Source organism: Camelus dromedarius, chromosome 3, assembly GCF_036321535.1.
Source record: "Camelus dromedarius isolate mCamDro1 chromosome 3, mCamDro1.pat, whole genome shotgun sequence".
Taxonomy (NCBI): Eukaryota; Metazoa; Chordata; class Mammalia; order Artiodactyla; family Camelidae; genus Camelus; species Camelus dromedarius.
The window spans coordinates 89781891-89796952 of record NC_087438.1 but is presented as its reverse complement, the minus strand read 5'-3'; the positions used below and the strand labels follow the sequence as shown (position 1 = coordinate 89796952).

Here is a 15062-nt window from a genome sequence, read left to right as displayed (position 1 = left end):
GGAGATTTATTACTGCTGTGGATCTCTGAGGGAAGGACACTTCTCTAATACTGCACTAGGGCTCAAGGCAGGCAGAGACTCAGGCCCGCTTGCACATTTTTCCTTCCCCCTTCCTTTCCTCAGTTAACTCCACCCAAAAACGTTTGACTTCAGTTTGTTTCAGTGGCCGCGTTCTCTCCTGCCTCTGATTTTATAGTGTATGTCAGAGACATCTCTGTTTTGAAGAGGGCCTACTGCTGAGACCTCGCATCTGACTGCAAGGGAGTGGGGTCGGCCCCCAAAACGCAGGATACACAACGTAGTACTGCGCTGCGCTGTCTGCTGATTACGGAGTATTTCTAAACAAGGGGAATAGTACAACATGTTTTCACTAGTTTGTAAAAACTTCCATGTTTTTCTCAAACATGCTATTTTTTAATTGTGGGGAATCTATAAACTAGTAAATCCATTTTGGATAACTGAAAAATAGGTGTTATCAGTTGATACATTAATCTTCAATCGACACAAAATCTTTTATACACAGAAGATATATATATATACACCTATATACATATACATATATATATATAATCTTATCAATACTGCTTGTATATACCTTAAGAATCTACTGTTCCACTGGACTGAGTGTTGCAAAGTTGACTAATTTTTGTTAATTATTAAGAAGTAAATAGCAAAGAAAAAAATTTAAATGAATTGAATAATCAGATTATCCATCAGCACTGAGGGGTCTAAAAACATACAGCTTTTTTAGTATAAAAAATGACCTTCTGAAAATGCATGCTAAAATTAGAAAGAAAACTGTAGAAAAATGAGGGAAGACACACTCAGATTTTCTCTCATAAAAGGTAATCATTCGAGCCATCCTACCCTAAACTTCTAAGTTAAACTACTGGATGGTGTTGCCCCCAATATTCAAGATACAAAACTGAAAAACTATGAATCTGAGCAAAACAAGACTGCTCCTAATTAAAACCTTGGTCCCAGGATCATAATAAAAGGTTTTTTAAAAAGCTCAGTGATTCTCTGGCAGCCACTGAAGTAAGCCCTAACTGCTCCCAACCCCCAGCATCTTTCCACTGGGAAACCACCTTCAAGTATGTCATCTTTTCTGGTCACTGGCTTCTAGTCGCTGAACTTGTACATATAACCCCTGGTCAACTGAAACCCACTTTTTCAGAGGATCTAAAGTAGATCCTATAGTAAGACAATGTGAATGGCCCTGGATCATACAAGCCCAGTGGTTGAGATTTCTAGAGTCTCCTTCTTCACTGTCTTTCTTGACGTGTGGGTCTTCAATTCTTCCTTTGATTCTAATACTACACAGGATTGTCTCCACTCATCAAAAAAAAAAAAATAATAATAAATCCAGAAAGACACATCTTCTGGTGCTCAACTTGGGCAAAGCTGGTCTCTTTGGCTCAAAACCAACACCAAATGATACAGGAAAATATATGCCCTTGGTGGTGTAACACATTCAGAGCCTGAATATAATCACAGATGAAGAAGAATGGAAAAGGCTGCTGACATTTTTTTTATGAGTAAATGATCAGATACCGTTAGCCTTCCTCTGCGTCAGAAGGAACAGAAATCAACTTTATCACAGAGACAGCATGCCTGGTTGTACAGGTTGTGCACTGCTTAATCCTCAGGGTACATTTACACACACAACAATGTAAATGGCTCCCTCTACTGCTGTGGAGTGCGCAACCTACACAACAGGATTCACTACATGCTTCTTATATTGCCAAGCAGTGGATAAGAGGAGGAATATAAAGATAAATAAAAAAGACTTCTGCTCTGAAGGCAAAACAGAGAATGATGCACAGTCACCTCTGTAATGTGATAAGGGGTCCACGATCAGTGAGGAAGAAGCCTAGGGAATTGTATCAAATAACGGATAGTTCTATTTTGCAGTTGCCTTTGCCAGCAAACAAACGGAGAGAGAAACACCCAAAAAAGATGATACTGAATAATATGGTAATGCAGAAAATTAAAGAACCACATAAAATCAAATCTTCACCTTAGGGCCAAGAATCACGGAGTGCAAAGTATATTCAGATGTAGAGGGTAAGGGATTTTAAGTGCTTTTTCTAAATGTACAATACATCATATCATAACACATGAGGCTGCAAGATGACTTTGATTTACATAATGTGAAACAAGGGACTTCATCTGTAACTAAACAACATGATAAAACTATGAGAAATGCACTGCTTATTGTCAAGGGCACTTATGAGTCCATCACACAGCCAATTTCTGTTCACTTAGCAAACAAATGAATCAAGCACATTATTTCAAAAAATACAAGGTCTTTTATCCAAAGGCCCTGGTAATATCTTTCAGTACAATAGAAGAACAAATTCTCGGCAGCATTTAAAAACCTCAGATCAGACTGTAATTTTTTTTAGACTGTTAATTCTTAATCTTCAATTCTTCAACTGTAAACTACTTTCCAGAGGACTGCAATAATGTAATCTTAATTTCATAATACTCAAAAATGTTGAGGGGTCCGGGGGACAGAGATTTGTTTGCTGCCTAGACTTACGATTATGTGGATTCAAATTCTCTCATTTGTGGCTCATGTTGGCTCAGTGCGCCTGAAGTCTGCATCATAGACTTTCATTATGTGAGTTTATGGAAATGATACTGTTAGACTTTGGCAACTGGGAAGGCCAATAAATTCTGCTTAAGTTCTGATTTATATTGAAAAAAATGAAATGTAGCCTTTAATTTCCAAGAATGAAGATGCATCTGAGAATAAGTCTCACTGTCGAGTTTTATAGTGCCCTGGGACAGACCTATAAATGATTCATTCAAAAATTATTCTGTGATTTGTATTAAATTAATATATTTCTGTCATTTCTTATATTTTATTAAATTTTCTCTTACTTGCCAATGGCATTATTTTGAAACTAACTTGCAGAAGTACCGTACATAAACCAAAAATCATTTCAGTAAATACTGAAAGGCAGAACTGTCATTAATAAAATCAATTCTAAATTAAAGAGCATTTTCAAGGCACACAGACTTGCACTTTCTCTATAATTTCAAAGAGAAATGTGAAAATTACACGAAGGAATCATGGAGTTGACAGCTGGGATAACATGATTTGTGTTTTTGTTACCGTGAGCCCACAGCACTAGGTCAGCTTTAAACTATTTACTTCATTGTATCACACAGAACAATTTAACAAACGTATTACTGCAGATAGGTTAGGATTTATACAAACATGTTTCATTTTAGTTGAAACCAAAATTAATAGCTGAGCTAAAATTTCTTCCTACTAATGTGCTCACATAACATACAACATTTAATAATTACTTGAGTATTCACTGGAAACCGGGCTGGTTATGAGTTCCCTTTGTCAAACATGGGTAAGACCATGGAATCCACGGAGATTAAAACTTATTTTATTCGTCCTAACTTCCTTGCAAAGCTGAAGATCTGAAAATTTGTATGTTTGCATGAACTAAAAAGGAATTTTCTTCCTCAATTACTGACATCATTCGTTTAGACTTTCCTGATCATACGGTGGTAGGTCACTTTGAGATAAAACATTCCTGTCAGTGGGCTGATTTTCACTGCTGGGGCACTGGAAACAGTGATACAGAGAAAAGCGATTTTCCACATAAATCTTAGTCCCTGGGGGAGTAAAGGTAGAATTATTTGTCAGTATTGATCCATATTTTATATGCGTCTACCCTTTGACATTTTTTTCCCTACTTTCAATCACAGGTCTGTATTCCTATTGCTTTCCACAGAACAGAAGCAATTTATTAAGATCCTATTCTAGGTCCTATTTATCAGGGTGCAAAAAATTGAAGTCAGTATTTCTGCTAAAGGGTTTAGGAAGTGTAAAAAATCTTTTTTTTTCCTCATAAAACATGAAGTGTTTTAGCAAAACTACAGCAAATTCTACCCCTCAAAAAGGTTTTTCTTTTTCCTTTTTCTTTTTTAAGCAGGAGTCCTTTTTAGACAGTACAGCTTTGGTTTTGGATCCATGACTAAAAGATACATTAGAGTTAACAGTGCTTTATGCTGTCTTATCTTTGAAAAACACAATTTGTGCATACAGAGCACACAGTTAGTCCTAGGAGTTCAAGTTTTGAAAATCTGAGCATGAATAATTACTTTATAAACTGACCTGATCTAGCAGATTGAGATCATAAGTCACAGATTACTTACTATATGTTTTGCTAGACAATATTATCTAAAATAGTCTCATAAATCCCAGATATTACTACCTTCAGGTCATTATTTTAATATGTTATCCTAGCCTATGGCCAAACATGGAGTTTAACTGCATTTTATGAGCATTTGACAGTTAGGAAGAAGATTGTATTTCTAAACACAAGAGCAAGTACACCGTAATTATCCTAAATACTAGTACTTGTTTACAACCAGATATAGATAAGGACGCATATATGCTTTTCTCTAAACATGAGAATTCAGAAAGTTACACAAAAATAGAATAGTTACATAAATTAAGATACTTATATGCATTAAAATAGTATGTCTGCTCCTCCAAATGATATGGACCAAATAGGAGTTACGCAGTACTGCTGCTCTAACAGATTATCACAAATGTATTCAGTGGCTTTAAACAACAGAAGCATGTTATCTTACAGCTCTAGAGGTCTGAAGCCAATACAGGTCTTACTGGGCTAAAATCAAGGTGTCATCAAGGCTGCATTCCTTCTAGAGGCTCTAAGGTAAAATCTGATTGCTTGACTTTTCCAGCTTTTAGAAGCTGCCTGCATTCCTTGGCTTGTGGCCCCTTCCTCTACCTTCAAAGCCAACAGGATAGCATTTTCCAGTCTCTCCCTGACTCTGACTTTCTGCTCCCTTTTCCGTCTTTTAGGATTCTTGTGATTACATTGGACACATGCAGATAATCCAGGATAATCTCATCTCAACATCCTTACTCACATCTGCAAAGCCCCTTTTGCCATATGAGGGAACATATTCACATGTTCTGGGGATTAAGAATAGACATCTTTGGGGAATAATACTTGGCCTTCCACAATGAACGACATGAAAAGACTTGCAAGATACAATATAAAGTTACAGAAAAAAAACCCAGAAAATTGTGTACAACATGAAACTACATTCTTTAGACTCATACCAACTCAACATTGCTTACCTCTGGGCAACTTTTACAAGAACATGTCCATGCGTTACTAGGAGAGGGGAGAGAATTATGCTACAGTGTTTCTTAAAGAACTATTTAAGGATGAGGGAATGTTTGGTATAGATTTTTAAGCAAAAATATGTGTTGTAAAATAGTATATAAAATGAAGAATTCAACTCCATGGGCAATATTCTGTTTTCTACATGGAGGGGTGAACACGCAGTTGCCAATTATAATGTTCTTTTTAAAAAAAATGTATAAAATACATCACACACCTCTTTTTTTTTTTTTAAGAGAACAGTTGTGTTACATTGCTAGGACAAGCTAGTAACAAGGCAGGTAAGGATTAGTTAGAAGTGTGGTTTTAAAGCTTTATACCTTAAAAATATATATTGGGTACAGGAGATTCTTTTCTCAGAGTTCTGAAGAGAAAAATGGCATTGGAATTAAGGAATGAAATTAATGTCACAATATTGGTGGGGCGAGGCAAAACTTGCACATAGAATATGATTCAGATATTATAAATATATGTATTTAGTTCCATAAATACATAGGAAATAAAACTGGAGAAATATACTTCAACATGTTAACCATAATTATTCCTAGGTAGAAAAATGGGTGGGATTATACGCTAATGTTTTTTCTTTATTTTTGTATTTCTCAAATTTCTTTAATGAATATGTTGCATTTTTAATTAGAAGAGACAAATATGAATCAGTGATCAAATTATGATTATCCCCCTCTTTAGTCTTAGAAGCACTATTTCCAGCACCTACACCCATAAGGATAAATAAGACACAGATTTTATCACCTAAAAATAAATATACGAAAATCCTTTGTGGTTAATACATGCTGGGAATCTAATTTCTCTATATCAGAGCGGTGTTCAATATAGGTTAGAAGTTTGAATTAAGCATATACAATAGCTCCCATGATCACCAATAATAGTATAGATCGTATAGTATAAAATATCTATACTATACAAAATAGTATAGATAGTAATAGTATATGGCATACAGATTCTTTTTTCAGAAATATTTAGTACTAAAATAAAATATATATTAAAGAAACCTGTCACACAGAATTATTATGATACTCAGATTAAAATTAAAAATAATATCTACATGTTCCCTGGACATCCTAATCATTTTCACTGACAACAATATTTGCTATTCTATTTTTAAAAAGCAATTCATAAAAAAAGTTTTTGGTAGAGTCAAGGGGACTTTAAGATTTGTTAATCTTATTCAAACAAAACATGCTTAAAGTTACAAACAAGATAAACTTTAGTATAAGCTGATTTCTTAGAGGACCCCCCAAATAAAGTGATTTTAAATGGCTTCTGCATTAATCACATGATCTTTTGAAATTGACCCTGTCATTTTCTCAAAGAGAAAATCTATTCTAGAAAAGATGCATGTTTTAAAATATATTTTGACCATTTAAATAAAAATGTGAAAATTTAGCAGACTGAAGAAAAGATGAGATAAAAGAATTAAATCTTAATTACTTGCTAAATAACCTGAAATAGGCTTAGACCTGTATTTTACTTATAATCCTTTAGAAAAGACTAACATCATTAAATACTTTCTTTTTTTGACAAGGGAGGTAATTGGGTTTGTTTATTTATTGATTTTATTGAGGTATAGTCAGTTTACAATGTTGTGTCTTATTTATTTATTTTTAATGGAGGTTCTCTGGACTGAACCCAGGACCTCATGCATGCTAAGCATGCACTCTACCACTTGAGCTATACCCTTCTCCTTTTATATAATTTTAAAAGCTATTTATTTTTCCCTTTGAAAACTAGTCAAAAATTATCTTATACATAGTTAGATATGAAAAGAATTTTGGCAAATTTTTGTTAGCCTAAGGTTACATATAGTTTAAGTAAATGAGCAATTTTTAGTGTTTTGCACATAAAGCCAATTCAAAAACTCATAGGTAAAAATCTTTGTTAGGCAGCACAGAAAATATGTTGAAAGCTATGCAGGAGCAAATGCTACTCGTATTCTTTATACTTGAGACTATGTCTTGTGGCTCTTTTGTCATAAACACAATATATAAACTCTCTATAGAGAAACTGATAATATGTAGGATTCCTCCAACTAATCGAAGTATCAGACAATTATATTCTTAAAAAATTCAGGGTCACCACTCACTGGAATTGGCTGTGAATTCCAGTAGTGAGTCTTATGAATTCAACGTGTTCTTTACTCCATAAATGGGCATAAAATTAAAGGAAATTTGGTGCAGATATACAAACTGGACACAGAAATTCTTCATGTGTAGTTTAGAATGACAGAAACATATTTGCTCATACTGCCTTCATTTGTACACCCTGCTCCCTATTCTTTAATATTAGAATCAAAAGTGACAACATTGTGGCTGTTGTAATGGAGCATTCATGGTAAGGTCAAGCACTCTGTTAGGTTATTTAAGTATATCATCTCTACTGAATCTGATATCCTGTGAGACAGGTATTATCATGCCCATTTTACAGACAAAAAATTAATGGTCAATGAGGCTGAACAACTGCCAAGCCACACAGTTCATAACTGAGACAGCCGGGATTAAATGCTTGCTCATCCCCATTGTCCAATATACTTTCTATTATACCAGACATCTCTGATTCTTATAAGCTTTGTTATTTTCCATTCATGTGTCAACCTTCCTTTTTATTTGAAATACTTCATAACAGCTTCATGCATTTAATTTTGCTGTTCCTGTTTCTAGGTCTTAATCATTGTCACCTACTTAATTCTCTCATCATTTTTCTATCCATCAACCTATGTAACTATGAGAAAACAAAACCAGATGCCAGTTTTATTAACCTGAAATAAAAGGAAATATTCTGCTGGCTTGTATTTCTTTTTAAAATATTCATGTATTTGACTATTTGAAAAAGTTAAATGTTTATTCCTGTCCATTTTCATTATGTAGCAAATATCAAACCTCATACAACAACAGAATTTGGGAAGTAAGTTAGTCCAGTATAAAGTATTTCTTAAAAACCGCATAGCCTTGGTATACAAGGTAGACTTCAAACAAATCAAACATTGCATGTTTCAGTATTTTACTGAACTCTCCAGTGCACTTGAGATTAAAAATCCCAAGGCAAGGTAGGCTCACTCTATACAAGTAGGAAGTGTAAATTATTAAATGAATTTTTGCTGGATATAAAGAGCTAAAAGAAGGAAAAGGAACTAATACTTGTTTCACAATTCCTAGATGTTAGGAATTTTACATATTATTTTCTCATTTAAACCTTAACCTGCTAATGAAATTACTACTAGTGATACTTAATGTATTAAACGAACCCCATAAAATGGTCTCAATCACTAGAGAATACCTTCAGCAACAATGGATGATTCTTAAATGAGGCTAACAATAATATGGGACGGAGTAATAGTTTTATAGATGAGGAAAGTGGATTTTAACCATGGGCTGACAAATCTATCAATGAAAAACATTTATTATACAATAATACAACAAAAGATATTTCAGATACTATGTCTTCCACATTAACATATTTGCACAGGATCTTATACAATTATTTATGTTTGGGGAAAATTATTGACTGTTCACTATACGTTAGATATGATACAAGATACCTTGTAGTCTTCACTCTGTACTACTAATCTCATAATGAGACTCAGAGAGGTCAATTAGTCAACTCAAGATGACCAGCTAGTCTTTGGATAAATAGGTCATATCTACTCTGATCATCTTTTCTTGCTGAGTTTTAAAGTTCTAAATACTTACATATCATATACATATATACACATGCATACATACATTCTGGATACAAATTTCTGTTAGATATACATATTGCGACTACTTTTTCCAAATCTGGAGCTTTTTTTTCTGACGGGAAGTGAGTATTGATCTTAACACTGTTTCCTCTGTGTAATGTATCTCTTTTTTCTGGCCAATTCAACTTTTTCCCCCCTGTATCTTTGATTTTCACCAGTTTTTCTACAATATACCTAGGTCTCTAGGTTGTTGGTTTTCATGAAATTTGGGGGGGGGGGGATTTGCCATTACATCTTCAAATAATTTTCTTACCCATTCCCATCCTTTCCCAAGATTCCAAATACAATCACATTAATTGGTAAATCCACATCTAAGCCATCTCTCAGGTCAGTCTCTATTGATTACTGTTCTTTGACCATGGGTCACACTGTCATCTTTCTTTGCTTGGCTAATTTTCACTATATTCCGAGCATGTTATTGTAGATAATATATTATAGAGATTCAAGATTCTGTTATCTTCCTCTGAAGAGTGCTGATTCTTATTTTAGGAAGCAGTTCAGTTACCTGCTGGTCACTCTAAATTTAGGTAGCTTTGAGTTTATTCTTTGGGAGGGAAGATCTATCAAAAGCTCAAGATGATTCCCAAGTCTTTGTAAACTGGTGGGACTCAATCTCCAAACTCTATCTTCTCTGAAAACGGTACTAGGTCTTGGTTTCAGGCTTGGTTAGGACAGGTCAAGCGTAGGCATTTCTCTGGATCATGGTGCCTATCGTGAAGGCGCAGCCTTTCTCTTTTCTTGGCTAAATGCCAGGAGTAATGACATGGTATTAACAAAGTTGCTCTACTGTTGTGGCCCGAATATGCTCAATTTCTAGTCTACTTTTAACATCTAAATTCCATAGCAGTAGCACTCTGATGAACTTTGATTAGTTTCTATCTGTATATATTTAGCCAGCCTTGCAAGGTTCTCACAGATGATCTGCACACAGACTTCTTGGCACCTCTCCCTGCATAGAGTCCTCTTCCCTGGTGCCCTCAGAGTAGGACCCTTGTGCTCTACCTAGATTCCAGCTTGCTGGACCAGTGAAAAAAAACTGTCCCCAGGCAAAAAGCTGGGTTGGCTGTGGGGCTCACTTAACATATATTCCTTGTTTTAGAGACTGCACTGCTCATTCTCCAATGACTGAAAGCAGTTGCCTCATAACTATTTTCAACTTTTATGGTTGTTTTTTGCAGAGTTCCAATATCAGGTGCACCTACATAGCTGGAAATGGAAGTCCAATTGTGTTCCTGCATAGAGATCTTTTCCATCTTTATGAATTATTTATAAGTAAAATAGTTTTTGTACAAGTCAACAAGAAGCTATCGTGAATGCAGTAGGACTCATTACATACAGTCCTGTCTCAATGTCACTGTGTAGTCCGTGATGTGAACTGTCAACATTATTCATACTAAAATAAAATGGCTGGTGAACAATGAATTACCATTAATTTTTACTAGCTCTAAGCAAGATACACTCATAAATAATTACTACTATAAAGTGCTCACAGAGAGTAAACTGTTTCTCACCATGTCACCTTCTTATGTTTATATGTGATGCTTTGTTACGAATATTTGTGAGTGGTACGGACACTCACAATGCAGCTCAAAGTTCATTAGCTAGAGATGTGATTGAAACTTTTTTCTCAGATGGAACCAGATAGCCTGTCAATCACTTAATTTAACATTTTGGGTGCTTTGTATGATGACTAAAAAACATGGAGCATAGGTTCATAATTTCGAGGGTCCATCAAAATTCACCAGTGTTTTCACTTATTGTCAATGGCTACATCTTCATGTTCAAAATTGACAGTAAATTTTTTTAATTAACTAACCAAATGTCTAGTCAATATGCCAGCCAATATATGCCTGTTTAGAAATCAGTTATTATGAATTGAGGGAGATGTCTAACATCATTATGCCAAAAGATTTTTGGAACACCAAATCTGGAATAAAAGCATTCTGTGAAGGGATTAATAGGATTAACAGCCTCGCCATTGAATTAGGAATGTCATTTAACTGGCTTTGGAAATTTTACCTTGTTATAAGTATAGCTGCGTCCACTGAAGTCATGTCCTCTCCCCAGCTTGTTGACATCTCTAAATGTATATCATTCTTTTTGCCAAATTCTTCATGCTGCCACTTACAAAAACTCTCTAGCATTTTCTCTCCATGGTGCCCAATGTAGAGATCTGCCTGCAAAAGAAGAGATTTTACTTCAAGGCAAATTATTCTCAGACAGACAAAAAGCTAAAAACTGAGGAGACTTCCTGAATTACTGAAGCAGCCTGCTGACCATAACATTAATTAGAACCTGGACGACATTCAGGATTAATTTTGCCTGAGCTAAAAATCTTAAAACTTTGTGTAGATACAATAATTACAAAATCTGTTTAATGCTATTTTGAGGAGAGAGGTGCAATGGAATATTAAGAATGTGGAACTTTTAGACTTAATCCACTACATCTACAATTTAAGAACAAAGGTTTTCCAAACTGCCAGTTAATAGCAGGCTAAAATGATGCCACAGAGGAGTCTCTGCTTAAACTGAATTATAGATAACAAACAAATTGTAAAGCACATATTTAAATGAGAAAATAAAACTGTCATTAAAAATTACTTTTAAAAATTACATTTTGTAAAGTTAAGGTTTGTTTCCAGGATCCTGGGAAACTAAGAACATTCTGTTTTTGGAATATAGTTGAGGTATTAACTAAAACTCAAGGGTAGATTTATGATACTTAAAGCGACTCAGTGGATATCTCTGGATTGTAAGTCAATAAGAAGTAAATCCCTAACATTCCCTTTACTTCAAAGTACCAGAACACAACTTCTCATTCACTTAATTGAACAAAAAACTCAAGACTTTCTTACTGGAGTTTCATGGAGCAGAACAAGCTTTATCACACGGAGATTGACCTGCACACCAAGACTCTTGTGTTGGAAAAGGTTAAAAACCTGAAAACAAATAAAAAGAAGAATCCTAAAATAAAACTGAAAAACATCTTAATTTTTCTTAAAGCCCAGACAGGAAAAAAAATCTCAATTTAGTTGAGAAATTTTATATTTTTTAAAATTTAAGTTATTTAAAAATTAGCTTAATAAGCAATAGTAACTAATTCATTATAGACACCAAGAAATTTAGACCTAGCATTCTGATACACTTACTGCAACCTTGAAAGCCCAGGCATTTCAATGGGGTGCAGAAGGAAGGCTGGCATTTTCATGATACTAAAGAGAAGAATTTTGGTAATTTTCTTAAGGCCACGAAATGCCAGCATCCTCCTTTCTTCTGAGAAACAGTCCTGAAAGCTCAGGCTGCTCTATGCCACCTCCCAGTTCACCCCTTAGAGTTTATTTTCTCACCCCAGGCTAGCTGCCAAATAGGAACGGGTTTTCAAAGCTCCTCCCTCCCATGGTGCCCGTGAAGACAAGGCTGTTGATACTTAGTGTTTTCAAATCATAATTATAACTGGCTTTCCCCAAACATGGTATGTGTAGCAATGTTGAAAAGTAAGGCATATTTTTTATGTGGTACCTTGATTTGGGGGGGGGGGTAAATTTTAGTGTTTATTTAATTTACAACAGAAAATGTAACACTGGCACACCAAACCCACATCGGAGACTGGAGTTGGTAAGCTATGCTAGTCTACCCTAAACAGAAAGCTGGTAGAGTGTCCAGGACAGAGCTGAACACAGACAGAAGGATGGCGGCGTGAAAAAATCTGTTCACTGGTAAGAGTAAGCCAAATGATAAGCCAAAAAAAGTAAGAATGGGGAAGTTACAAAACACAGTTATCTCTGAATTGGCGGTTTGGTTCTTCCCTTGCCTTACATGGTAACTGGAATTACACATGGACACTTGCCTGTGGTTTTTCTTTACGCTTCTTCTCCCCTAAGAACCAGTCTTCACTATAACCTTCTAATTCTGCCTCGAAGGAAGTCTACCCAATGGGGTGTGCAATTCAGATTCAGGTGGTATCCTGGTACAACCTAGATTTCTGCTGTCCAGAAGCTATCAGCCAAAGTGAGCTACATGTGATTAAGCTCATTAAAAATTCACCTATTAGCTATTAGGTCTTACTACTCAACTAGTATTATTTCTGACATTCAATTTTACATATCTGTAAAAGAGCTCGGTGAATTACCAACCTCCATTTTTGTTTCAACTCATAATCTACAGAACTTCAGTGGGGCCGTGCGTATAGACAAAGGTAACATTTCTGCTATTTCAACAAATGGCCTTTTATAAAAAAGAATGAAAAGAAGGGCACAGAAAAGAGAAAAAAGAATAATAGAGAAATATTTTTGCCACATCAAGATTAACAATGCTTTTTTTTTTTTTACTAGAAGATGTGAGTTATCATTTTCATATCTCTTTTGAGATGGATCAATTTGGTATATGTATTTTTTTAACGGATGTCATGTCAATAAAAGAAAGGAATAGTAATGAGTTAAGTTTTAAATAACTTCATTATACTCACACATTTCTTCCTTAGAGTTTTCTTGAAAAAATTCCAAGCGCACTTTAAAGTTTGCCTACCATATTTAAGATGGTTAGAATGAATCTCCGGGCTGCATCTGCTCCATGATGGGAAACCACGGCTGGGTCTGCAACCACTACAGTCTCTATGTTGTATTCTTGAGGTAATTTGTATGAATATCGTTTCCCTCTTCCACTTTCTGTGACTTTTTTCGATCTAGGTCTTCCTTTATCTGCAACAGAGAAAGAAATTTTCCAATGTGCCTCCATCTTGGCAAAGTGAATTAAAAAAAAAAGTCCATTTTTTCAACAATGATGAAGAAAGTTTATTCAATGCCAACATGAGCTGGTGATATAATGGTGAGCTATACTTATGGAACATAAATGAGCATTTGGCTTTGGAGTCTGACTTTGGAATCCGACAGACTGGATATCCACCATTTATTAATTCTGCACTTGGAAACTAACATCACTTGTCAGTCTTAGTTTCCTCATTTGTAAAATGAATACCAGTATACCACCTGCTTTCTAGAGTTGCTGATGATCACAATGGTAAAAATTTTAGCACAGAGATCCATATAAATAACTCAATAAATAAAATATATCATGATTTTTCCCTTTGAAACCAGTGACAAAATAAATGCCTGCTTGCAAGAAGTGCCTGAGGGGACTGCCCCACACATCCTCGGGTCAGGCAGGTGCCCCTAATAACTAAAACTATGCATGAGTTACAAAGAAATTGGCTTTGCCATCAGGACCATACAGAAGTTATGACCTTAGGGTAGCAGATTCCTCAGACAGGGTCAAATAAAAACAGTAACCACAAATAGACATATTTATAAATTTAATTGTATAAAAATGTAAAATTTCTGTTCATGAAAACATGGCATTATCAGAATGAAAAGCATCCAACCAAGTGGGAGAAGATATTTACAGTACTTTTCCATAATAAAGAAATAAAAAGCCACTCTAATAGCACAGGGAACTATACTGAATTTCTTGTAATAATATATAATGGGAAAGAGTCTGAAAAGAAAATATATATGTATGTATGTGTATAACTAAATCACTTTGTTATACACCTGAAACTAACACTGTAAATTAACTACCTCAATAAAAATAAAATTTTAAAAAGTTAAAAATTAAAAAGCTACTCTAAATCAATGACAGATAATGCAAATGAAATAGTGGCTGCAAATTGGAGTAGCCATTTCTCAAAAAAGGAGATCCAAATGGCTTATAGCATACAAGGTGCTCAATCTCATTAGTCTTTAGGGAAATGCAAATTAAACTGCAATAAATTAAATAAATTAAAATCCCTAGAACAGGTAAAATAAAGAGATGATTTTATGAGCGTCCACAAGAATGAGAGGACAACTGGAAGTCCCATACTCACACATGCTGGGCATTTAAACTAGGATAAACACTTTAAAAAAACTGGTTGGCAGTATCTCTTAGGGCTGAACAACTGTACATCTAATGCTCAACAATCTAAAGTACATACTCTCCAGAAATGCATGCAAATTGCATGTAAAATTATTCACAGCGGCACTATTCTTAACAGTTCAACTAACCCTCAATAGTATGATGAATAAAGAAATGAAAATGAACCAACTACTTCAACAAGTGAAAAAATGGATGAGCCTCACAAA

General features: G+C 34.9%; 1 protein-coding gene across 1 annotated transcript in view; it reads right to left on the bottom strand.

The window, feature by feature from the left end:
• Nucleotides 1–15062, bottom strand: part of ADAMTS19 (ADAM metallopeptidase with thrombospondin type 1 motif 19) — a 222596-nt gene that overhangs the window by 157910 nt on the left and 49624 nt on the right. The window contains exons 4-6 of the mRNA XM_031448946.2: nt 13471–13643; nt 11802–11885; nt 10966–11123 (exon numbers count right to left, since the gene is read on the bottom strand). Of these exons, the coding sequence (XP_031304806.2) occupies nt 10966–11123; nt 11802–11885; nt 13471–13643 (415 nt within the window). The remainder of the gene's footprint in view (nt 1–10965; nt 11124–11801; nt 11886–13470; nt 13644–15062) is intronic.